Consider the following 27,582-nt stretch of genomic DNA (forward strand, 5'->3'; position numbering starts at 1 on the left):
TAATATTACCGTAAAAATAAAATACATGTGGAAGAAGTAAAGATTTCAGTTACTCGCTTATGTGTTGATATGATCTGTATGGATGGAACATGTCACCTGATATCAATTATTATAATTACAGACAACTGAATAAAAAGCATTTGATAATAAATAATTATACGCATACTTTAAAAATAGCCTAATACATTTTTTTTTCAAGAAGCACAGAAAGAAAGACTACTGATTGTCAAAACGCTGCCGTCTAAAGTACTGTGACAAAGTTCTGTAAACTTTTTTCTAAACTGACCTACACTGACAAACTCTGTAAACATTTGATTTTAAAATGTGCGATTAATTTATAGACATGGCTGTGCTACAAAGATAGTTTTGAACATGCAGTTCTCGGAACCAGAAAATGATGACTTTCCATTTTTCATAGCAAAGGAAGTGTGATAGTAGGCAGAAGCAAAAAGGAAATCTTAAATTCCTGTTTGTTTCCATCCACATGACAGCTGGACCTTTGGAGGGCAGAAAAAACTGTAAGGTCTCACATTCTCCAAAACAACTCCACTTTCAGTGATTTAGCAAAAAAATGTTTGTATCCCAACTGAATTTAAACCCATCAGATATCTACATGACCTCTTAAAATTGCCTGTCCCCAAACTTCAGCCCAGAAAACAAACAAATATTTAAAGTATTTAAGTGTCAAACTACAAACCAGACCATACCCTATACCGAGCTCACACACCTTGACCTCCTGGGTTATAAATCATTTGTTGAGTTGTTTTTTTTTTTTTTTTTTTTAAAGGTTCAAGCCCTGCTTTGTGTGAAATTCACTGACTGTACTAGTACTAGAGTCCGAGTACAGATTGGTGCGCCTGTCTCTTTAAGAGCTCGAGCCGCGGTCTGCTCCGATGCCTCTCATTATTGCTCTGACTCTACCTGACGCAGCTGAGGCAGTGTGAGGAAACCCGCCACCAGCATCCTGCACCATGGAGGCGGCCACGGCACCAAAGCCATGGACATTATACGCATTAGGAGGACACAGCTCACTGTTTCCTTTTTTAATGTTCATTTTAAGCCAATGTTGTCGGATAAGAGCGGATGACGGCGGCATAGAGGAACTTGCCACGGAGAAAGAAGCAGAGGAAAGTCACAGGCAGGACAGCGTGAATTTACTTACATTCATTTTGCTTTTGACACTCACTATCCTCACGATATGGCTCTTCAAACACAGAAGAGTGCGCTTCCTGCACGAAACGGGACTGGCAATGATATACGGTAAGAAACGAGTCTTTTTATTTTTTTTTACATTGCGAAACGCGTTCGACGTCGTCTGGGTCTCGACACCGAATGAACCGCCGAGCTCGACAGCAGCGTTTTTGGCCGATAGTACCGAGTCATCAGAGCTGAATCATTTTTAGTCGCGTGTTTTTGCGCATTTTCTGTCCAGATAGGCTGTTCGTTAGGTTTTGAGACACAGCCATCATGCAGACCCTTAGCTAAGCCTCACATGAACGAGACCGTTGTAGCCTGCTAGCTTGAACGAGTGCTAATACAAACCTTGTGCATCGAATGTCATTGTGTTTCAGTGTGGTTTATAAATGGCTGTGGAATACATTGATGATCTTGAATGCACCGTAACAAGCTGACACGTGCATTAGTCTGTATGCAACCCGCAGTTTTTATATTGCATAATATCTTATGTGTGTATGACATTATACACCGTAACTCGCCCGGGGTTTCGTTTCTTATTTTGTTTCTGTCACTCCTCCAGTTGAGTTCCTCATACTAGCTTTGAATAGTGTGACAGTTTTTGTATTTCAGGTTGGATCAGACCTCGGTGACATGATGTTATGTCTTCTGTGTGAAGAGTCCTCCCCAAACCTTCCCTACTTTAAAGAAGTAGTTCACCAAAAATGCATTTACTCTCCCTTTTTTTTTGTAGTGTAGAACACAACATTTTGAAGAATTAAACTGGTTGGTTTCCAGTGCACTTGCAAATAATGGCGATGTTACAACGTTAAATTTTAAACATAGAAGAAGGATGTCCTCTAAAATGTCATTAAATGTTGACTTGTTTTGAAGCAATGTGACAGCTTGATTTAAATCATTATTCCCTGAAAACATAGACAATAGTGTTCATGAGACAAAGAGTGATCGCCGGAGTTTTCAATCTGAATCCTAAATTGCTCTTTTGTGTCTTCAGTTGGATCATCCTCTACACAAAAACTAGATTCACGGTTTAACCGATTGTTGTAAAGAAAAGGATATTATTGCATCACTTAATTATATTTTTATGGCATTGTTTTTGCAGTCTTTACTCCTCTCTCACCATTCATTGTAATTGCATGGACAAAAAGCAGTGCAATTAATCCAAATGTTACACAGAAGAAAACAAATATCATATGGGTTTGGAATAATATGAGGGTGATTAAATGATGACATAATGTTATTTCTGATGTACTAAATCCTTACGTATATAAAATCAAAGGCCTTTACCAAGGTCAGCAAACATCTGTGTCTGCAGATGTGTCATGTCTCAGTGAAAATGAGAGCTCTATCGTTAGTGATCGGCCTGAAGTTCAAAACCATTGCTTGGACACGAGGAAAAGGGTGGAAGTAAGCTAACCTGTCTTTGTTTTTTCAATGCTTAAGCTCAGGGTTAAAATGCAAAATTGGTCCAGCAAGTTCACTTTTGCTATGATATAAAAGTCTTGGGGAGTTCCAATTCATTTTGCAGAATTAATAACGGTCGATTTCATAAATTTTGAATTTTTTATATATATATATATATATATATATATATATATATATATATATATATATAAATTTTTCTCTCTCTCTCTCTCTCTCTATTATATATATATAGTAGACACTGATTGTTGCTCTGTGTGAAGTTTAAACAGGACATACACATATATACCACAAATTATCATGATTTCCTGCAAAATATTAAACCACACACCTATTTTCAACATTGTAACACTATATTCAAAATTATCTTTGCCATCACAGGATAAAATTCTATTTAAAGGATATATATATATATATATATATATATATATATATATATATATATATATATATATATATGCGCTGCTCTCCTCTTTTCAGTCAGTACATATATGGTGAGGCTATTCTGTTTCTGCTAGTTTTTTTAATTTAAATTATAAAAAAAGGCTTCTAAACCTCCTTGTTTATGAATCATGATATTTTAGTTTTTATGACACATTATTTTTGACTTTTGACAATATGTAATGTTTAACTTGATTTCAAACTGATCTGTCTCTTCCCACACCCCCAAAAACGATCTTTTGTATTCCTATCCGTCAAACGCTCCATCAGAGCTTTCACCAGTGTGTAATTAGCTTTGATACTATGCACTAGCTTCCTTCCTATAAATCTGCCCCATTCTACTCCTTGAGCTTCTTTTTGGGATGAATTGCACTCAATCACAAAGCAGATTTGGCTTCAGCTGTTGCATTGAACCATTTCTTTCCATGTTGAATCAAGGTTGACATGCTTTGGGTCTCAGAACAGAGACACCTGCTCACTAGCTGCACAGATGGTAACATTACAGTTGTGTCTACTTGGGTGTGTTTGATTTTCTTTTTATATATATTTCCTTCTGTATATTACAAAATTTGAACCGGGCTGTCCGGGGCTTTCCGCTCTCCTACCCCCGGAGCGCAAGAGATGCTCCATGTAATGTGTTGCAATTGTGTTTTAGTTTGGTGTGCTGTGACATGTGCAACAGTGCAGGGGAAGACAAACACTAAGCTGCATTAGCTGGATTCTGATTGGACAGGAGATGTCCGAGGTCACTCATTGTCTTTGCTGGGTTCTAAATGTGATGCTAACCCAATTACTAATGCCTTGCACATGCTCATTTAAGCTTTGTACACACACTGCTTGTGTGTGTATGTGTGTCGTTTTTGTCTTTCTGTATGTTGAGTTTAGATCTGGAGGTGGTACTCTGTAGCCACTGTAGCTTTTGGGAGCTGTGTTTAGTTACGTTGCGCATAACGTCCCCATAACCTGATATATACAAGGTACACACACACTCTATTACCCCTCCCCTATGTGAATTCAGACCTCTCCTCTCTAATTCAGTTTCACTGCAGACATCAGGCTGGCTGTTACACTGAAATAGGAGATGCTTTTCTTAAGAAAACGTGATTTAATAGAACATCTTGTACCATTTTTTTTTTCATCTCTTCTCCTTCCAGTCACCAAAGTTGTAAATGCCATGTGACTTGTGACTCACACAACAAAACAATATCATGATGTGTTTATTATTATTATTATTATTATTATTGTTATTTTATGATGTTATTTTCAGAAACAGATGCAATTTTAACAAAAACATTTTTTTGTTTGACAAAATATTCAAGAATAAGGACAAATGATGTTTCTCATGCTTTACACATTTTTGCACCGGACATGTGAACTCTTCCTCTCATAAACTCATACAGCCAAATAAAACATTCAGGCTACAGGAAGTGGTGCACATCTGGAAGGACTGTGGATTTTAATTTGAAAAATTCTTTGGGTTCATCATTCAAAATACCTTGTTAACTGGTTAGCAGCATTAAAATAAATATTACAATAAAATACAATATTATATTACATTCTGCACTAAATAAAAGTGATTTTGTTCCTATTCCTTATGATGTTTAGCAAAGTAATGTTTGTAGTGTATTTGAACTGTTTGAGGGGCAGTTATAGTGTCGACCAGCAGGGATAACTGCTAAGTTAACTAGTTCATGCTAACCTGTCAACCCTTGACTCCCTGGATCCTTGCTCTGGATAACATACAGAGTGTGTTTTCTGAAAGGTTTGGGTAAGATGTTTGGGCACCTAATTGATTCTATGTATCCTCAGATGTTAATTCATTAAAATTGTGGCCAGATTTATTTTGATTTTTTAACATATATATTTTTCTTTTAGCTAAATCTGACATTAAGATTTTTACTGCCTGTAAACAAAGCCAAGTTATTAACTGTACTTTTGGGTATCATGGCATGCACTGTCATAAAATGTGTAAAAATCATAGGGGAACAGTATCTGGGTAAAACAATCTGCAGATTTATTTTGAATAAAGTGAAAATGTGTAAAATGTGCTGCTCATGTTCACATACTGCCAGAATAAATGTGCAGAAACTTTATCTTTAGGGTACGTATTTGACTTATCAAAACAGTATTGAGTTACCGTTGATTTAAACGAGTGTAATTTGCCTGATTTTAGCAGGAGGCTGTGTGGGGTTGTGTTGTGATGTTTTTCACCCCTGTTCTTGTTTCTGTGGCCCATGCTGTGTGAGCTGTTGACTTCCTCTGACACTTCATTAGTATGGAAATACCCTCCAACAGATTTCACACAGCAGGCTCTCATCTCTACTCCCTGTCATCACACAGAAACCAATCTGCTTATACTGTGTTTTTAAGGAAAGAAGTGTAATTTCCATGTCACAGCAAAAATGGGTCGTTTCCAAACAAGTTTTCTTACTCCCAAACTAACTGAATGTATTGAATGTTTATCTTCTGTGTGTCGAACAGGTCTGTTGGTGGGTGTTATTTTGCGGTATGGCATCCCGTCCACCAGCTACCATAATAAAACTCCTCCGAGTTGCACCCTGAGGGAGGGTCCTGTCAGCACGGTGCTCCTCAACGTTAGTGGAAAGTTCTTTGAGTACACACTCAAGGGGGAGATCAATCTCAGAGAAATCCACAGTGTGGAGCAGAATGACATGTTGCGCAAGGTATGTCAGCAACCGCATACATGCACGCATATACAAACGCTGCGGAGGTTTGTCAGAGGAAGACGTTTCAAAACTAAACTGGAATGAGATTAATAAAATCTAAACTGTTTAAAAATAATAATACAAATACACACAAACTGCACATGAAAATGTAAATATAAACACAAAAGCTACTTCAAAATATCAAATACTATAGTATAGGTATTAACATTATTGTGTAGATGTTTGACTTTCCAAGGCAGTAGCAAGGTCCAATCTTAAAGACTTAAGAATATTTGTTCTTGTACGTTAGCTTAAAGCAATGGTCTCAAACTCGGTTCCTCGAGGGCCACAGCTCTGCACAGTTTAGCTAGCTCCAAATCACACCTGCTCGAAAGTTTCTAGTGATCCTAAAGACCTCGATTTTAGTCTAAATAGACTTTTTTTACAAGAATAAGATATCCAGAAAATAGACATAAGTGGTTGTCCGTAGTCTAGACTAGAGGTCTGCACTGCATTCCTGCGGCTCCCGTTCACATTAAACAGGAGTTACTCACACTACTGTGTTTTATTCGGGAATTTAATCCCTCTGTGCACAAAATCTGGTTGGGTCCCATGGGATTAAATTACTGAATAAAACACAGTAGTGGTCGGTGTAATTTGAACGAGAGCGACGGTCTAACAATATCCCATTCCTGACTTCCTTTTAGGGCAGCTTATCTGGGCTTTATTTTTACTGATCACCGGTACAGCCTGCGTTAAAAGAAGTTAATATTTTCAAGAGACATATATAACCTACATGTTTTGTCTCTCTGCGACACTTGAACAAAGAGTGATCCCAGACGTACAACAATTATATACGAAGACTACACTAATTCATGTAGCTACTGTTTTGGTGCTCTAGTGGTTAATAAACAGAATTGCACTCATCCTACAGAAGAACATTCTTAGAGCTACTTCTCTAAGTTTATGTCTATTGTGATAAGTGCACCGTAGTGCTTCAGGATAAGACAAAAAGGTGGTTTGGAATTGAATTCATGATGTACTCACTCATATTCTGAACACAGAAAAAGTTACAAAGTGCTGCTTTAAGCCAACAATCACTATGTTGTGGTCCATGACGGCATTAAATTTGTATCATAAATGGAGCCCCTGTCATGCGTCTTGTTATTCATCTATTGTAGTAGTTTGTTGGTTGAGTTAAAAAGTTGTTGTTCTAGATGAATGGCTATATTCTGTACGTTTAGCTTGTGTGCAATAATTTTCTTCCAAATACAGTAATTTTGGTACAATATTTGGACAGTCCCAATCTGGCAACACTGGGGTGGGTGCAGGATTTAACCTTGCAGGAGGCCTCTAAACTAGACACACTAACTTTAAGAACAGTGACAATCAACTAATGTTAAAAAAGATGAGCTCTTTATATTACAGTGCAACAAATAACTAAAAATAACGATAAAGCAACAAAAAGGTTTAAATGAAAAAGCTAAATATTAATCCTATGGCAGTAACTGTATAATTTATTAATGCTGCAATGCATGCTGGGAACTTACAAAGCCTTAATATGAAATTCTTTCAGACAACTGTTTGACTAGTTGGGATAACATTTACGTTAATGTTGTTGGTCTGACAAGGGTTTTTATGGAGTTAAAAAATGTTTTAAGTTTTCTAACCTGAAAAATCTGCAGTTCTTTTTTTTTTTTTTTTTTTTTTTTTCAGTTAGTAGGAACCAAAAACTACATTCAACCAAACCAAAAATCTACATTCAAGTTTAACAGAATAAAGAAACTCAGAAGGTATAAATGATGAAATGTAATTATTAATATATCCTCTGCTACTGATCTGACCAGCTAATAGACAGCAAAGATAACTGTAAATTAGTTTGAAAGCCTATCTTTATGACACCTCAACATCCACCTAACAAAGACAAGCCCCAACAATTCTCCCCACAACTTCCTTTTTCAATAGAAAATACATCAATGCATATTTAGCTATTGCAATTTAGGACTCTTCATGAGGTCTTTTAACAAGATCAATAACATTTATTTGAAAAGATTTACATATTTTGTCTATTACAAGCATTTGTTTGTTTTTCTTCCAGTTGACCTTTGACCCCGAGGTGTTCTTCAACATTCTGCTACCTCCCATCATATTCCACGCCGGATACAGCCTCAAAAAGGTATGAGTTTTATTGTGGACAGGCATTTACCTTTTACTTCATTTTACATGTTCAGTAGAGTGTTCATTTATAAAGGTGCTTCTATCATTTTAAGATACGATCTAGTGTAATGCAACCTGATCTCTGTTCTCTGATCGTTTTGCTTCAGTGGAAGGTTAACCGTAAGAGCAGATGCAGACCAGATACTCATGATCAAGAGTGTCTTAACAGCTGGTCAAACTTCACTTATATTACACTGACACCTTTTCAAATTGTGTTACAGCTAAGTTAATGTGTATTTAACATGGGAAGTAAGATTGTGACCTTTGGGTAGAATTTATAAAGCCAGGTTTTGGTTTTAGGGTTTACTAGCATTATTGTTCCTCATGACCTGTAATTCAGTATTTCACAGTTTTACATTGGTTTATTCAAAAAGAGATTTTAGTTAATCCAAAAAGAGAAGTTTTTGCCAAGCACCAGAAGTATGCGTCAGAAATATAAGGCCCCTTCTCGTAATCGTGAGTTATGCTTTCAAAATAAAATAAAGACAGTAATATCCTTAGTTTTACCATCAGTTCAAACCTGGAAGAGGAACAGAGTCGTGTGACAGACACAGCGCTCGTATGTGTTTGCAGTACACAAGCCCCGATTGACTACACTATCTCTCTCACTGATAGATTTTTTTTCCGATAAGTTTTAACCGAGTTATACATTTTATGGCCTTTTTTTTTTCTTTTATACAGCCATTATTTTCTAAAACTGTTGAATACAGATATTTGAATTTTTTTTTATAATAAAATATACTCTGAATGTGAAATTAAAACTGCCAGTAGGTGGCAGTACTCACTGTAAATAAGTGAGTCATAACAATTGAACCGAATCGTTTAAATCGTTGATGCATTGATGAATGAAACCGGTTGCTCAAGTTGCTGAAAGACTGTTTGTGTTTTGAATTATTTTTTTGTTGTCGAAATAGCGCAAAATTAAAAAGTTAATCTCTTGATTAACCTCTGATTTATGGAACTGTTATAAATAACCAATAGGCCTATCCTATTTGTAATCATGGTACTTTTTGGAGGAAAAAGCGGCACTCTTTGCGTGAAATTCATTAACTAGGCTATTTTCTGCCCCCGTGTCTTGATTTGTGATCAGTTTAAACGCATTTCATTAGACTGAATCATTCAGTAAAAGAAAGCACTCTAAATGTGAACAAACGGCTTCATACCACACTAAAGAAAAGGAAAAATAGAAATCGTATCATATGACTCCTTTACTATAAGGGAATGCCCATACATTATCTGCTAAACCTTTTTGTTTGATTTTTACCGCAGTGTTTATCGGGTGGATATCATGTTTATCACACCTGGATTCCAGATATTTGACATTGTGCTGAGTGTGCAGGGAGGCCCTGAGGAAGTGAGAGGAACAGGTTTCTGCCAGCTGTGTGTGTTTGACACACAAGGCTACATTGTTTCCTCTCTTTGTACCACATTCAACGTTTTAGATGAACCTTACAGAATGAAGGAAAAGTGTGCTGCTCAGAGAATTCTGGCATTAATTCAAATGAAAATGTTTACTGCCCTCAAAATTTTACACCAAGCTTTCATCTTTGATTGAACAGACCTAAAAGCAGCGGTGGAGAGCCTTGATCCTGGAGGGCCGGTTTCCCTGCAAAGCTTTGCTCCAATGCTAATCAAACACGCCTGAACCAGCTAATCAAGGTCTTCAGGATGCATCTATGTATTTTATTTTATTTTTTTTTCCAGAGTTTTTCAGGGTTGGAGGAGAGCGGCCCTCCAGGATCAACATTCCCCACCCTCTACCTTTTAAAGGGATGGTTCACTGAAAAAAAGGAAATTCTGCAATCATTTTCTCTGTCACTAAAAGTAGCACAAAAATGTCGAGAAACAGATTAGACAGATTAGATAAACACATTGGTATGAAGCTGTAAACACAGGCCTGAAAAAGCTATCCGGCTTATGAATGGCAATGCCTATAATATAAATTTCAACTGAAATATGTAATGGACGAGTGCTTGCGTTAGATTTAAAAGCATTTACTCTTAGTTCTTAGTTTCATTTACCTCACAGTACTGCTGATCTTCTCTCTCTGTACGATAATGGTTTCATTTCCTGAATATATGTGAAAAACTGCTCTCGTAAATTATTTCATATTTGTGCTGCCCAGCAGTTTTTTTTGGGGGGGGGTTAGTAACAAGTTTTCATTCTGTAAACGGACTGTATTACTATAGCTTCTTATCGACTCCATGCACAGCCACAGAAAGGCCACAATCAGAAAAAGCAGGGCAAGAGTTTATAAATAGCTGCAACAGAGGAAGCCTTTTTGACAGTGGAAGGTTTAGTGGAGGTTTAACATAAAACTGTTTTGTAGTTGCTGCGAGTGACTCAGCATACTGTGACTGACACTCACATTGGGAACAAAATCTGTCATGCTCTGTAAACAAGCTAGGATAGATAGAGAGATATATATGAATAAGAATGGCAGTGTGTTGGGCCAAGTGTCAGGATAAAAACTAAGGGCCTTATATCAGATTTATTTAATTAATTTTTGATTTCCCAGGATAGTTTGTTCTATGAGTACTGTTTGTTTGTGGGGTTGAAGTGGGAGTTACTTCAACTCTGAAGTGAGTTTTTTTTTTTTTTAATGTTACACAAAATCCCTCTTTTTCATCTTCATTCAAATTCTTCTTTTCTATTCATTAAAGAATCATAAGAAATTGTATCACGATTTCCACGAAAGTATCAAGAAGCACAACTATTTTCAATGTTGATAAGAAAGGTTTTTGAGCATCAAATCTGAATACTTGGGTAATGACTGCTGAAGGTTCAGCTTGACCATTCCATTCTGAAAATATTAGTTTTTACTACTTTTTAAATGCATCATTTGCTGATTTAATATTTATTGTATGAAATACATATGACAGATTGAACAGAGCAATTGATTTTTTTTTACACTTACTTTTGTTTTGATTGACATGCTCTTAACATGTTCTTCCTTGTTCCTCCAGAGACACTTCTTCAGAAACTTAGGATCAATAATAACTTATGCGTTTCTGGGCACTGCCATTTCCTGTTTTGTCATTGGGTGAGTTACTAAGGTTCTGTGTGGAATATTTTACACACAGACAGTGGATCAGCCATGGTGCGCATCAGAAACTTTATACATATTTTACAAATGAATAGTGACTACTTATGATTATGATTTAAGTGAACTAAAGTAATAAAAGCTGGCCAGTTACAGCGTGTAAATCTTTATGCTTTCTAACCCAAGCTATTAAAAAAGTTGTTCTAACCAATGACATACAAGAGCCAGGTTCAGGCACGTAGGGGAATTTTATGGCATCCGTAATCAGCCACCATAAGATTCATTTCTTCTTTTGCTGTCGTATGAGCTCCACCTTCACTATTAGTACCTCAAGCACACATGTTGTCCAGCATTGCAAAAAGGTTTTTCACTGTTTAAAAACTGGTTTAATATCATTACGTTCATCCATCACGTTACACAGTGAAAAGTCACTTTATGATACATTGTGGCATGCAATTTTAGAGCAGTGTTCTTCATTGTTTTTTGTTTTAGAATGTAGGTTGTTTCATAAATACAAGGAACATATTAAAGGAATAGCTCATTCATAAATTAAAATTAACCAGGCTGTTTTGGGTCACCATTGACTTCCATAGTAGAAAAAAAAGTATTATGGAAGTCAATGCTGACACAAGCAGCCTGGTTACAAACTTTGTTCAAAATATCTTCTTTTGTGTTTGGCAGAACGAAGAAATTCAAACAGGTTTGGGTAAATGATGACAGAATTGGGTGGACTATTCCTTTAAAAAATACCAAGCAAATAGTATGAATAGTATTGTTATGTGCCATTATAAACATAGCTTCTCTTTGAATTGTGTTTTTTTTTTTTTTGTTGAAGAAACCTTATGTATGGCGTGGTGAAACTGATGCAGGTTATGGGTCAACTCACTGACAAGTTCTACTACACAGACTGCCTCTTCTTTGGTGCCATAATATCTGCCACAGATCCAGGTACTTCTTCTCTCTCTTCCTCCTTTTGTCTTTGTTCATTTTTCAGGTAAAATGATTTTGCTGGTAAACTCTTGGCATCTTTTATATGAACTGACTAGTAAGATGTGCATTACCATTCAGAATTTCAATATGTTATGTTGCTGATTTGTGTGTGTGTGTGTGTGTGTGTGTGATTTGTAGTCACAGTGCTCGCGATCTTTAATGAGCTTCATGCTGATGGTGATCTCTATGCGCTGCTGTTTGGAGAGAGCGTCATGAATGATGCCGTCGCCATAGTCCTTTCATCGTAAGGCCCAATTTAAAACCGTATCACTTTCTTGTTCCTTTTCTGCTGCCACAAAAAAGGTTAAAATCACGTGTTTTGTCTGCGGCAGTTGGTGGGATTTTCCAGGCTGCCAGCACAGAGGGGGTGCTGAGGACATTTTCACTGTAATGCTGAGTAGTAAAAATTTATGATGCTGCAACCACAGTTGTTTTTCAGAACGGCGCTCTGACTCCCCCTTTTGGACACAATTGGCTAAAGCTGATTACTTAAACAATTTATCAGTATAGGCAGCAAAACAGTGTTGTTCAGACTTTGAACATGGATATAAAATAAAAATATTATTAAAATAAAATATTGTGCATTTTCAGGTGATCTATTTAATTAGATCAGCTTTGCCAGTTAATTTAATGATTTTGATTTGTTTTGTCTTTGGTTTGCAGGTCAATTGTAGCGTATCAGCCTTCAGGAGCCAACACGCACACATTTGATGCCTCTGCCTTCTTCAAGTCAGTAGGCGTTTTCTTGGGCATCTTCAGTGGCTCTTTCGCTATGGGTGCAGTCACTGGAGTAGTCACTGCCCTCATATCCTTTTGCATGTTGTTATGAATTCAGTCTAAATATTTTTAGGTTTATGCAAATAAGTTGATGCCCTTTTGACTATATTGTGATGTTGATTCTTACACCTGTTTGTAAAATTAGCAACACTGTAGAATTATCCTCTAAATGGTGTATGATTTCTGTCAAGAGTACATGGTAAATACTGTTTGTATATACATTGTTTGCATGTTAATTTAAACGTTTACAGTCAGTAAGAATATAAAAAATATATATATATATATATATATATATATATATATATATATATATATATATATATATATATATATATATATATATATATATTTTTTTTTTTTTTTTTTTTTTAAATCACAAGACACAGTAAAAGTATTTTTAAACTTACAAAAATCTCATTTGAAAATGAATAAAAAAAAACTTGCTGTTATTTACCTTTGTTTATCAAAAATATTGAAAAAATGCATTGCCATTTCCACAAAAATAAGAAGCAGCACAATTGAAATTTGATAAGGATATAGAATAGATCATGGGACACCCAATAACTAGAGAAATGTCTGTTGAAAACAATATAAACAATATTTTTGTTTCCGTCGAATAAAGCCAGCCTTGATAAGTATGAGGGACTTAAAAAAAAAAAAAAAAAAAAAAAAAAGTAAATTTTAATCTTTGTTTGATTAGCTATCTGATTATTTTATTAGATATGTGGTTTGAATTCTTAACTTTATCCACGTGACAAAATTCACCAAGCTGCACTGTTTCCCTCTGCTGGAGACTGCTCTGTTCTTCCTCATGTCTTGGAGTACCTTTCTACTGGCCGAAGCTTGTGGATTCACAGGTGGGTGTTTGAGTGGGTTGGGAATAAAAGTAAAGTGGTCAATCTGCTGGGTAAACCACAGGTCAAACTATAATATCATAAAGTATAATGTGAGGCCGCAGCTGCTTCCCCTCTAGTGACGGCACAACATTCTCTGCTATAGTTAAATATCAACTGCAGTAACACTTCTCTGGTGTTTTAGAAAATCATCTGTTCAGACATAAAAATAACATTCAAGTTCATGCCAAATCCTTTGCATACAAATATGCAAATAAAATTCAAAAACTTACTCGATTTGTCATGTTGCTGAATGATAACATCCTTGATGTGTAAATGCGTTCAGTCATTTGCACTCATCGTCTGGCTGTTTCGTTGGTCAAAGCCAGCCTGTACTGTAATTGCATCCCATCTCCCACTTGAAAGAAAAAAAGGCACACATGATGCTGATATCCTTTACTATTTTAGGTGTTGTCGCTGTGCTGTTTTGTGGAATCACACAGGCCCATTATACCTACAACAATCTCTCTGAGGAGTCGACCAAACGCACTAAACAGGTAAAATGTGTTAACTTCATTTCAGGTTAAATTACATGAACCTTTGGCTTCAGGTTGCTTCCAGTGCAGCTGAGATATCAACTGTGTCAATGTTGAAAAAGTAAGGTATATAGAAAAAAGCAGCAAGGCTTTTTCTTTCTTTTTTTTGTGGGGGTTGGGGACTTGCATATTCTACTTCAAAAGATGCTTTGATGCAGGGGGGCCACAAGTCGACGGATGGTGCTAAGTGAATTCCCAGCACCCCTGTGGTGTCGTCAGAGCAGTGCAATGTGTGATGAAGTGAAGTGGGGTGCATACAGTAATTATGACACCCCTGTGGAACTGGCTTTCTCTCCGGGGGGACGGATTCGCTATTATCAAAGCTCCTGTCTATAGATAGAAGTGTTAGAAGTTATAGTCACAGGAATCTGATATATACCAGCCTTAGCCTCAGATATAACATATATTATAAAAGCAATTGTATAGCATAGAGAGGTGAAGCATGTATTACTAGTACGCTTAGGACATGATTTTGAAAACGTGTCATTTTGCTTTTGTGAATGTTGTTTTGTTGAGCAACCGTTCTGTTGTCAGCTTCATGTGTTTCTTTGCTGTTGCAGTTGTTTGAGGTGCTACACTTCCTAGCAGAGAACTTCATCTTCTCATACATGGGCCTGGCGCTCTTCACCTTTCAGAATCACGTCTTCAGCCCTATTTTCATATTTGGAGCCTTTGTATCCTTCTCTTTCAGCCTAAATGAAAGTATATTGCAGATTCTACAAGCGGAGGTGGCATTAACCGCTAACATTTACCTCAGTCAGATAGTTTAAGAGTTTGACAGCATTTTAGAGAAGATGCTAGCCAAATCATTTTAAATGCTCAAAAACATCTGGAAAAGTTGATTGCTGTTTCATCATCTTGATTTGTCATTTATGACCACTAGAAGGCATTATGTATTAGTTCTAAAGGAATAGGAAGTTACTGTTCTGTTTAATTATTTAAGATTGTGACATCTTCAAAAAGGACGAAAACACCATTAAAAGTAATAGTTTTATTTGTTACTTTTGTTAAAAGCATACAATACTGTACTTGTTTTTAAAATGGTAAATTCGAATGTAATTATACTAAATTGTTCTGTAGCATGATCTGTGGGTTGAAACTTTTACCCATCAATTTTTTTTACCCAACATTAGTTAGATGATTTGGAAAACTTGAGCAACAATGTAAAAGTCTTCACTGTCACTTGAATCAATTTTAATGCATCCTACAAATGTTAATGCTAATCATTTTTAACAGTAGTATGGATCAGAGCTGAATTTCCATTAACATTATTTGTCATATGTAAGAAGTAGATGTTTCTTTAACATTTTGACTACTAGATCGCCATCTTTATCGGCCGGGCCTTGAACATCTATCCTTTGTCTTTCGTGATTAACCTGGGCCGAAGACACAAAATCAGGGGAAACTTTCAGCACATGATGATGTTTGCAGGTATCGCGCACACCTGGCTTACTTGCTCTTCTGTGATGCTTGCTTGACATTTAAAGAGACGGAACCATTTAATAAGTACAATATAAATCGGTGCAATCAGTCTTGCAGCGTCCTTAAGTGTCAGACTCTTTGATGTGAAGTCTCTGTAGATTTCAGCACCCTACTGTAGCTTATCTAGATCTAAATTAAGAGCGAAACGAGGCATCAGAATCAGAACATCTCTAATAACGGATCTCGATGTGGAGCAGTTCCCTCCAGACCGGCAACACCACCCAGCTAAAAGGGCAGCAAAGAGCAGAGCCCCTCAAACACAACTGATCGAGTGTGATGGCTGTTTGCCCGCTTAAGTGCACTTGCATTCTATTTGTAGCAGGCCTGTCATTCTTACCAAAATCTGTTGTGACTGTTGTGTGCGTGTGTGTTTGTGCTCTGCAGGGCTGCGAGGGGCAATGGCATTCGCTCTGGCTATCCGTGACACCGCCACATATGCGCGGCAGATGATGTTCACCACGACCCTGCTCATTGTGTTCTTCACAGTTTGGGTGTTTGGGGGAGGCACCACGCCAATGCTGTCCTGGCTGCATATCAGGTCAGAGTTCAATAGGCTCGATCAGATCCTTAGCTGACCATTTTCCAAGAGTCAGTAGAAGGTGCACACAGTGTCAAACAAAACACCAGCATGGTAACACAGCAATGCAATAAACAGCGATTAGCAGGCGTTGTAACATAAAACCTTAATATACGTAACTAATAAACTATTAAGAAACGCAGTTTATTTAAACAGAAAAACATATCTAATTTAGGGCAATGCCAGTTTACAATTCTCATTTAAAATTACAAGATGACTTGTTTTTCACTCACAACTTTATTTAACAGTATTTCACTGTAAAATTGCATTAAACGCAAGATTAGATTCACTACTCATTGAGAAATTATATCAAGGGAACTACCTTTCACCGGTTAACTGGTTTTTTTACTTTTTTTTTTTAAACTAGGATGTTTAATGTTAGAAAAGACTTACATAGACTTTCCAGCAGGTGGCAGTGAAGCTCACCATAAACATGCTCATTCATTTTATTAATCAAGCAGATTTTGATAAATGAGGTCACATTCGATTTTTCTTAGTAAGACTGCTTATGGCCGTTATGTAGTGACAGAGAGAGTGTAAAAGGCATTTTAGACAGTGGCTGTTGTCACATGTTGTTGGACAACTGTGAGCCTTTCCTTTTGGTTTGTTCTGAGGTGAAATGTTCTCAGAAAATGAACCACTCAAAAGCAGATGGGAAAGGATCTGGGGTTGTTTATGTCGCCAAGAGCCAGTGTTTGTCTGGCCGTCCTCAGCAGGGGCTGGCTGATATGGTGCCATTAATAAGTGCTGCTAGTTTGTCAGAATAAAGAGGATTATTGAGGACCAATGCTGATGGCAGCTGCTGTAGAATGAGATTGAGAAGCTCAGGTTATTATCTGCAAAACTGCTGTGCACTCAATGAGTTGCAGATATGCGTAGGGTGACCACAATGGGGTAAATAAAACCAGGGCAAGAATCTAAGCAGCATTAACAACAGTATTAGTTTTGTCCGAAAATGTCAACATCATGGCGATATGTTTATTATTATTATTTTATTTTTTTCAACACCAGCTAAATGGCTTTGAGAGATAATTACTAGCGTAATGTAGTCTGACTGGATAGGAGTAAGAAAAGATTGTTTCATAACTGTAATTGTCTTGAGTCTCCTGCTGCTACATAACAGTCTTAATGGAGGCTTTTTTTTTTTGATGCATCATGATCACAATGTCCTAACAGAGTTTTGCATGTGCACTGAATGCCTAGCAACCGTAATGATAACAGAGGTCAAATGCATGAGGAAGAATTTATAATGAGATTTATTTAAATGGATCTTTCTGCCTAATATTAAAATTGTCTTTTTTCCCATTGCCACCAGTGTTGTTATTGTTTACTTAGGAATAAGTTTAAAATATACATTCAAATTAAAGATGAATGTAAGATCAAACAATAAAAGGTAACTGTCAGAACTGTGCATTAATGTTCTGAACATTGAAGGCAAAAGCCTGTAAAATTAAAAAATTAAAGCAAGCTAAAAATATACTGATGCATATTAAGCTGCTGCTAGCCAGGGTTGTGAAGGTTAAGTATGGCATTGCTTTGCATGGTTTACTAGATCTAGATCTTAAATTCACTAAATCTAGAACCAAACAAAAGCCAGTTTTTGCTGTTCAGCCAACCGGAAAAATGGAAGTTGTGTAAACTATGAAGCATTGAAAACCTACTCTGAACTGTGTTCATTTTCTTATATAGCCTACTGTGAATCTGCTGAAGTGATCAGTACCACAATCATAGCATTAGCAAAAAAAAGGGCACTAAAATGAGTAGCTTGGTTTGCAGTGTGTGCGTATACACTACATGCACTAAACCATATGCAAAGCTGAGATGTAAGGATTTCTGCAGTGGATGTAATGGATGTTGATATCGATTGTTTCCTGTTTATTTCTGAAGGGCCTTTAATTTCCCTCTATTCTAAGAGTGGGCGGTTTCTCAACAGTGGTATAGCGAAAGGAAGCGTTAATTAGCACAGGTTGAGCGGCAAATGTATGTTGTCTGTGTGTATGTTAATTGACAAAAAAACCAAAAAAACTGAACATTTTTATGAAGTGGCAATACAAAAGGATCAAATCTTCCCTTAGTTTCATTAATTGTGCATGTAGGACAATGATAACACAATTAAACGGGCGGATCAAAGAGACATTTTGGGTTTCTCCTATTTTAAATTCTGCACTGCAAGAGTAACAATCTTTTGGTCACATGGTGCATTAGTGTATTAACAGTAGTGATTTTTCTGCCAGCTGTGTTTGCTGAGCATTTAGGGATTCCACCACTGGTCTTTTGTCATTCTACTTTACAGCTAAATTTGATGGAGGTTATTCTCTCTCATTCTCTGAAGGGTTTCCATTTCCATAAATGCACTACAGTTGACCCCTAGACTGGCTCACGCTACATTTTTCCATATTGAGTGAGGGCTGCTCTCCAATACTCACATGTATGCACTATTCTTAACTCGACTGTGGTTGTCTCCTGCTTTGGGCAAATGCAGACCAATCAATGTGCAATTAAAATAAGCAATCAGATAACTCGTTGAAAACAAAATGTGCAAATCTACTGTACGCGTGGGTAGAAGGAAGAGGCTCACGTTTAGCTCAAAGAAACAAGGGTTTTTTTAATTTATTTTTTTTCTTTTTTTTTCAAGCTGACCAGGTCACCTGGGATTAATGAGAGGCTTTTGCATAGCTCCCTTTTGAAACTGGAATCGATGGTGTACTTTAGGCATTTGTCAATGTAGTGTCTGAGTGCTGGGGAAAAAACACATCAGAATGCAAAGCGTGGCCACTTTCACGTCCATATTTAGTACTGTTTTTCATAAAGGTATTCATGTGAGCAATGTATTACTTTGCTATTGATTTATTTTGATATTTCAAAATTTATTTTATTATTGTTTAGTTTAACATTTTTAATTAATTTTAATTATCTATTTTTAGTATTTCATTTAATTTATATATATATATATATATATATATATATATATATATATATATATATATATATATATATATATATATATATATATATATATATATATATATAAATTTGTATTTAATCTTTTTTTATTTCACCGAACTGCTGGATGACCGCTTGTATCCATTTTTATGTCAGTTGAGAAATGGCCTGACAGTGGTTGGAGGCTGTTTGTTGCTCAAGACCTAAGCCAGACGATTCTCTTTGGCATTGGTTTAGACTTTCTTCCTCTGTGCAGGCCAGTTCTGCCTTTTCTAGAACAGTCCCGGGAGGTTCCACTTTCTCTATAAACATTGAGCTCAGCACACAGAGAGCCAATTTAGAGCAGGAATGCGAAGACCCAAACATACTTTATGCATCAGGAAGAAAATGTTTGTTTTGCAGAAAGAGTTTAAATGTGTTTTGACCTCTATAATTTGGCTTCATCTGTCTCTGTTCGGCAATTTAGTTTCTTTTGTAAACGTTAATTCCCTTTTTTAATTTGTTAATTTTTAGTGTGTTGTCCTATGCGGTTATGTACCAAAACACACACGTACCAGTACATTGAAACAATGACCAATCTTTGCAGTCAGTAGAAGCTGTTAGGATGTTTGATGTTTGCAGGGCTGGTCTCAAGAGTTCTGTGTTGTACTCAGGGTTGGAGAGACGTCTGCTGCAGAGAAGGAGAGGCTGCGTAGACTGTGGAATTACGACAGGTGATGATGGACTTTGAACTCTTGTACAGGTGGTGGTGACCTTTTGACTTCACCTGGTAAAATGCACATTAGATGCAGTCGTCCGCATTGGTGTTTGACGCTGTAATGTCTGAGCCTCTGCTTTAATCAAGCACATATCTCTTGATTGCTTAAAACTTTATTGTACAGATATTTCTACAGTGTTTCTGCAAAATCGTTTCTGCTTCTGTACCTGTCCTGTTTTTTTATACAGAGATGTACGGAAATAAATATTCCTATATGAAATCAACAATTTTGGAAACCCAACTAGGCTAAGCATATCAATGCAAATACCTAAATGTCTTTTTAGAATAGATTTTTTTCTATTTGGTTACAGATGGTACAAATGTTTATTTTCTATTTTCTTCACAATAGTCTCTCCACACACACACACACACACACACACACACACACACACAAAATACTATAAATAAAATATATGCCTGAAAACAAATGTTGGCAGTGCAAACATTCTACTCTACTGTACTCTGTTCTTAACCAAACATATTTTCTAATTTTATTTTTTTTCACTTAATCCTTCACTGCTGTATCTACTGTACTGTCCTTTTCTACTCAGTATAAACCATTACAGCACCCCTTTATAAGCAGTTAACTTCATTTTCACACTGAAATGTTTGTTCTCGGTGGTTAGTCTCCATGATGTGGCAGTGCATTTCTTCCAGGGCTGTATTTAAAACTGGTGGGAGTCACTTTGAAAGAATGTGTGTGCGCTGTCACTCCTGTTTTCACATTGGGGTGCTAAAGGAAATCTGTACACAAAGCTCACTGGCAAAGACTTGACATCCTCCTGGCTAAGACTGCAGATGAGTAATACCAAGGCATCAAAAGAAAGATTAGTCTTTCGAAATTAATAAGCTTCCTCTTACACCTGCATTCAAAACAATCTGCTGTCCTTGGCTTGCTTGGCTTCAGTACATTAGCAACCGCACACACAGGCTGACAGCGAGAGCTGCTCTGTCTGTTTTACAGGAAGGAAATGTTCGGTATCCACAGCGCTTGTATGCTTTCTTCACACTTGTGTGCATACTGTTTGACTGTGGTGGACTCCAAGATGTTCTTCGATTTCTTCAAACATTCCTTTAAATTTCAAGCTCCTTCTACACGGTTTGCTATTCGCCAGCACTTTTTCTATAAACCACTGGGGAGGAAATCTCTTTTTTGTTTTACAGACAGTTCTCATCTAGACGTGATGGAAACAACAGCAGCTTGTTAAGACACATGGGTCTGTCACCCAGAAATGAAACATTGGAGTGTTTTTTTTTTTTTCTTTTTTTGTTTTTTTCACCCACATTTTGAGAAACATATTTAAGTCTCTGGCTGTAAAATGATAAGATGTTCAGTAAAGTTTTAACTGCTTGTCATTGCAAAGACAGATAATAATTCATCCGCTTCTATTTTCATTGGCACTTGTCCACATGGGCGGCACTAGAGGCTCAGAACGCCTGAGCATCTGCTAACCCTCAAGCTCTGTTTGACTTCACAATGAAGTCTCTGTTGATCCTTGGGGTTCAAAAGCCACTGGCCGCATCATATCCACTGTTTAATTGAGAGGGAGAATGAAAGATGAGCCATAGGATCAAAGATCAGTAAATGTACTTAAAGGCCAGAGTGAAAGTTCATCTAGTATATTACTTATCTCGGCAAAATAACATCCTCTGAGCTCTAAAGGTCTGCTGGGTTCTCCTCATATTTCAGCCAGTCAAGCGTATGGGAGAACATGTCTGGCTCTGTACACAAGGTTGGTCTCTGATCCAGAGGAAGGTCTGGTCCACTTTCCAGTTTATTCTGGCCAAGAACTACTTGCACAGGAATAGACTGTATTGACAAATTAGGATAGTTTGATGAAATCTGAGAGCTTTCTGACCTGGCAATGACAGCAGTGCAACTGACATATTCAAGGCCCAGAAAGCTAGTTAGGACTTCATTGTGACATAAGTGGTTCAACTGTTATGTTATGCTACGAACATACTTTTTGTGTGCAAAGAAAACAAAAATAATGAATTAAACGATCTTTTTTTCAGTCCTCGCCGCATTCATTCATGAGAGTATAACATTGCTTTTTTTTTTTTTTTTTTTTTTTTTTTTTTTTTTTTAATTAGTGTCTTCTTTTTATATATATCTTTTTTTGTCATTTGATAATTTTGTTTTTAGATGTTATTTTGTAGTCATTTTATTTAAATTAAATGATGTTAAAAACTAGAAGTATAGGCTTGTGATCAGCTGTAGTTTACAAATGAGTCAAATTTGTCTGTAGACTTTTCAGTGGAAAACCTTGCCATGCTGCTGTAGGCGTGTTGTGAGAAATGAGACTGTAACATGATCAATATAGCTCTGCTTGAGTCCATTTCGCCTGCTTATCTTTTCTTTTATGCTGTTGGTGTTTGTGGGCTTTGCTGAAAGGTCGCAGTACATATTTGGCGGCATATGCACTGTGGGTTAAAAAGCTCATACCACAGAAGCACACACAGGCAGACTGATATGAAGTTTCTCTCTCTTTCAGAGTTGGAGTGGACCCCGACCAGGATCTTCAGCCATGTGGGGACAGCTTCCAGGTCCTTCAGGGAGTAAGTCTCAATATGCCAGTGAAGCTTTTACCAAGTATTCTATTTTTGCTACAGACATGAGTGCAGCTTTAAGATGTTACAACAAAGGAAACGTGTGGCAGTTCTTTTTATAATGCATAATGCCCTCTGGACATGCAAACATTTAGAGGATTAATTTTGCAATGTGTTAGAATCCACCCAGAATCACTTAAGTATAATTGTTTTGCACTAACAATTATCTGTATTTATTTTTAGGAAAAAAAAATTACTAAATTCTGAATTGCAGCATCATCCTGTTCCTTTCACACTTAAGGCCTCATATGAATCTACTCAAAAACCACACACACATTCTTTCTTCTGCTTTTCCGTCTCTTTAAAAGTGCCCATATGAATAGCCTTGACACCTCTTGGCGTGTTGTGTTCGAAACCCATGGGTGTGTTTTTGATACATAACAACAAACACATGCACCAGTGCAGTTGCAAGTAGCTTTTTATATCATGTATTGTTACCTAAATTAGAATGGCATAGCTAGTTAGAATGAAAACGCAGCTGGTTTACAGCTGTATGACATAAACAAGCAGAACCAGATTCACAAAAGTCTTCCCAAAGGGATAGTTCACTCAAAAGTTATAAGCCTGTCATGATTTACTCACTAATAAGTCCAAACCTGAATGAATTTCTTTCCAAATTGGTAGCCATTGGCTTTTATAGGATTTCTTTTTCTATACCATGGATGTTCCTTGGCTATGAGCAACTGTTTGGTTACCCACATCGTTCAAAATATAGTCTTTTGTTTTCAACAGAAGGTTTCAAACAACATAAGGGGAAGTAAACATTGACATGTTAATTTTTGGGTGAACTACCTCTTTAAGAAAACAAACTCTGGAGAGAGGATCTTTTTATTTTCCACTGTAAATGATGACTCAACAATGCTTTCAGATTGTTGAACAGCCATTAGTGTTTTTCTGGGAAGGTATTATTACCAGAAGAGAACATGCTTGGAGGGTCTGTTCTCTTAAAGGTCTTGCTGTCTGTCTCACTCTCCCTTTTGATAACCCTTAGTGTTTCCATTTGGAACAAAAGTATCTGATAGAGTTTCAAGTATACTAGATTAAACAAGTAAAGCTTGGTGGAAGCAATATAGTCTATGCAATTTGTAATGCTTAATGTTTGAAACAGTCCAGTAAGTTAAACACAGTGCCCTTTTGAAAGTAAAACAGTAACTCTCAGAGGTTATTTATAATGATTAAAAAAAAGAGTTTGAGTTAAAATGCATTAACCTAAGAAGACTTCGACTTGCTGCATACAGGTGCTGGTCATATAATTAGAATATCATCAAAAAGTTGATTTTATTTCACTACTTACATTCAAAAAGTGAAATTTTGGGTTTTTCATTAGTTGTTGTAAGAAATAAACATTTGAAATATATCAGTCTGTGTGTAATGAATGAATATAATATACAAGTTTCACAAGTTTGTATGGAAGTAGTGAAATAAATCAACTTTTTGATGATATTCTAATTATATGACCAGCACCTGTATACACACGCTATGCAATATACAGTGTATAGATTTATGCCTGGTACATTCCATTTTTAATTTAGTTTTTTTTATTTAATCAAGTAGTGTATTCACAAGCATATCACTTATCACCTTCATATCAAAATTGGGCAAATGTACTGAATTTCTTTGGTATAATGGCAACCGTAAATCTCATGTGTAGTTTTGTTCCGTTATTGTTAATTTTTTTTGTCTTTGTCACACACATTATCATATTAACAGTTGTCCACACTATAGTATTAACGCTAAGGGAATATAGCAAGCTTAGGGTAGGTTGCAGTATAGTGTTACTGTGAGCTTGTTTGTGGTGGCGTTAATCTGTAATCTCTTTAAGTGCAATGAAGCTGATGTTGAAGCTGAACCATTGAGATTAGATGAACTGGGATAAACTTACTGGCAAGTGGTTTTATTACATGTACAAAGTCAGTGGGTACATATGGATGAATATTGAGTGTGTATGATATATGGTAAGGTATCAGGTTCTGTTTCACCCATTCAAAGGTTTGCTGACCATTTCTCCATAAGGCCTGGTGGTATTTGGATTAATGTTTGATGACACTAAAGTACACATTTTACAATATAATATAATGCAAGATATTATATTTAATGTGTTTTTGTATGTGTGTTATATTTGTTAAAAGGCTAACAATGCAAAAAAGCTACTAGTAATATACACGTGTGTGTCAGTAACTCCTAATTGACTCGATTGCGACATGCTTGTTGTTTGCTGTACGCAGGTGATAGTGATTTTCATTGATGAACATAAAACAATACAATAAAACAATAAAAAAAAAAATAAAATACATTTTAAAATATTTTTAAAGTGAATTATTTACTTGTCTGCCACATTTGTGCATTGGATTGTCTTAATTATTCAACATTTTCTAAATCTACAGTATGTAATATATATGTGGTAATAATAATAATAATAATAATAATAATAATAACGTATAATAAATAAATAAAAATAATGTATTCTGTATACTTCTTCCTTTACTCAGGATGGATCCCAATCAGAAGGACAGAGCAAGACCAAGCAAGAGAGCGCCTGGCTTTTCAGACTTTGGTATACTTTTGACCACAAGTATCCTTTTCAGCATGCCATTCACAACACCACACACTTGCAAGCTTTTGTGGTCTTGTCATTAGGAACTCAAGCATGGCTGAGCTTTACTTCTCTTTCACAGTTGCTCTTCCGTGAGCCTAGCCAGTAAGATTACTTAGGCTCCATGCAAATGACTAGGAAAGAACATCTGCTCCCACACCACTGACAATGACAAAAGAGAGACACATATTGATGAAACCTGCTAAAGCGGATCTAGATCAGTGTAAATACAGAGTGAGAGTGAGGAAAGGATGAATAATTCTGAGATTTCATCGGATAGCTGGTTTTGATCAGTGTTGGAGTTCCTCTGAGGCCTTAACTGAGCCTCTAAAACCCCCGAACTGACAGGCCTCACCCTCCTTACGCAACTCTCACTCCCAAAAAAGCTCCAGCCTGAGCTCTGCACCTTAATACAAGCTGCTGGAAATGTCATTACTGACATTCTTTTCACAGAAAGTCAAATGAAATGGCTGCAGTCCATTTTCACAAAGCCTTCGAGTCCTGAATGAAGCAATCAATAATTCTTGAGCTCTCTGCAAGGCCCTTCCACCGCAATTATTCTGCCCTGAGAGGTTTACTGTAGCCGTACCTTTTCAGCTATTCTGCTCCTCTCGCCGCCCACAACAAAGAAAGGGGTTTTATTTAGCTCTCGGATTCTAGAAATAATGCTTAAAGGTGAAAGTTGAAAACACATTTTCTCACACACTTCCCCGCACCGCTGTGTCTAGCCAGCTCCACATGTGGTGACTCACAGGTCTTCAGAGCTTATGTCAGATATTTATTAAGAATCTTAGCCTGTGATTTTCTCTGCGCCCACAGCCATGCTTGTCGGCTTACTAGTGTGCTGCGTTATTGTCACAACAGCCTACCCAACAACATTCGCTCGCTTCCTTTTGCACAGGACCTAGGGAGTGAATTAATGTGTGTTTGTATGCTTTCCAAAAGGCCAGCTGCCTGTTTTATTTTTCTTTGAGTGCCAGACCATGCCATTGGACATCTTACAGAGATATTTTCCAGTCTATGCCTCTCTCTAACTCTGTAGGGGATATCCAGGTTAGGCCCCCCTCAAAGATACTGCGCGCTTCCAAATCCATCACAGGGGTTTTCTTGGTTTCAAGCCATTGACACTTTATCGCTGCCTTCTCTATTTTTATCCCCATCTGTCAAAAATAAAAAACCTCAGTATTGCTGCCAAATGCGTACTAGTTGTCCTGCTTAGATCTGCGTGCTGGACTCTGAGTGAACTATTTAAGGGGATGATGATCTGTTTACTCCATGATTATGAGGCTGAGGGTCAATCATATCCGTTCCAGAGAATTTTGGAGCTTCCATTTTAAGCGATGGTGAATATTGGAAGTCGTTTAGTCATTGTTGATTTGTGGCTGTTGTGAATGCACTCGTTTAGCCAGAAAATTTTTGCCGTTTACTTTACCAGAGTGCTTTGACACTGTCCAAAATGCTCTTTTGCATACAGTTAATGTTAATATAATTCTCTACACCTTCATAGACCCAGTTCTAAGGGATGATTAGCTAATGCGAGTACTCTAAGGCTACTACTGCATGATGTTGACTTTAGCATAGCTGCATGTTTTCAGTTGTTTTTTGAATTGACAGCAAGTAATGTAGAATTATCATATTTCAGTCCAGTGTGACATCTTCCTGGTTTACGTCTGCTTGACATTGACACTTTTCCCTTAACATGAGTACAGTTATCTAAAGCCTATCCTGACCCATAGCGGCCCCCCTTTGACCACCACTCTGCCGGCCTGCTGCGGTCCTCTTGCTCGATGTCTGACCAGCCCCCAGGCCTATGAGGTACGACCACATACACACACGGTTATTATATCAAGCTACTAGATCTATTAAGAGAAAATAAAATAAGAATACGATATATAAGAATAATATAAGAATAAATGAAATGTAGGCAAATACAATATATTTAATTCTTTGTTTAATTGATTTTTATATATTTTTAGATATATATATATATATATATATATATATATATATATATATATATATATATATATATATATATATATATATATATATATATATATATATATATATATATATACACTGTCATATATTTATCTTTATATAGTTTCATATATCTTTTTCCATTTTATTTTTATTATTTTATATATAACTATAATAAAATCAGTTCAATATGAAAATCTAAAAATTGTTTACTTTCTAAATCTAATTATTTTTTGTTTTCTCTCATTATTTCTCATTATTTATTTATGATAGATTTGTAACTGTTTAATTATGCATTGTATCTGTTTAATTATCCTTTTCAAATTTTAATAGATTGGTATTATTTTTAAATGTTTTAAAATGTAAATTTAAAGACACATTTATCTGTTTGTTTGTTCATTCTTTTTCAAATTTGAAAAGATTTGTGTTTTATAAATTAATTAATATAATAAAATGTTAAA

The 27,582-nt window shown here is 36.4% G+C and overlaps 1 protein-coding gene across 3 annotated transcripts in view; it reads left to right on the forward strand.

Annotated features, from left to right (window-relative positions):
• The first annotated feature begins 879 nt into the window (after window positions 1-879).
• Window positions 880-27,582, forward strand: part of slc9a7 (solute carrier family 9 member 7) — a 32,795-nt gene continuing 6,092 nt past the window's right edge. The window contains exons 1-16 of one of the 3 annotated variants that reach the window (XM_043243031.1): window positions 880-1,260; window positions 5,539-5,741; window positions 7,822-7,899; window positions 10,907-10,983; window positions 11,819-11,931; window positions 12,112-12,217; window positions 12,637-12,778; window positions 13,502-13,607; window positions 14,052-14,140; window positions 14,740-14,853; window positions 15,499-15,610; window positions 16,046-16,199; window positions 19,835-19,894; window positions 22,434-22,497; window positions 25,038-25,120; window positions 26,851-26,956. In XM_043243031.1, coding sequence (XP_043098966.1) covers window positions 972-1,260; window positions 5,539-5,741; window positions 7,822-7,899; window positions 10,907-10,983; window positions 11,819-11,931; window positions 12,112-12,217; window positions 12,637-12,778; window positions 13,502-13,607; window positions 14,052-14,140; window positions 14,740-14,853; window positions 15,499-15,610; window positions 16,046-16,199; window positions 19,835-19,894; window positions 22,434-22,497; window positions 25,038-25,120; window positions 26,851-26,956 — 1,896 coding nt within the window. In that variant the 5' untranslated portion in view covers window positions 880-971. The remainder of the gene's footprint in view (window positions 1,261-5,538; window positions 5,742-7,821; window positions 7,900-10,906; window positions 10,984-11,818; window positions 11,932-12,111; window positions 12,218-12,636; window positions 12,779-13,501; window positions 13,608-14,051; window positions 14,141-14,739; window positions 14,854-15,498; window positions 15,611-16,045; window positions 16,200-19,834; window positions 19,895-22,433; window positions 22,498-25,037; window positions 25,121-26,850; window positions 26,957-27,582) is intronic. The other 2 variants (XM_043243028.1, XM_043243029.1) reach the window with 2 other exon arrangements.

Source organism: Puntigrus tetrazona, chromosome 6 (assembly GCF_018831695.1).
Source record: "Puntigrus tetrazona isolate hp1 chromosome 6, ASM1883169v1, whole genome shotgun sequence".
NCBI lineage: Eukaryota > Metazoa > Chordata > Actinopteri > Cypriniformes > Cyprinidae > Puntigrus > Puntigrus tetrazona.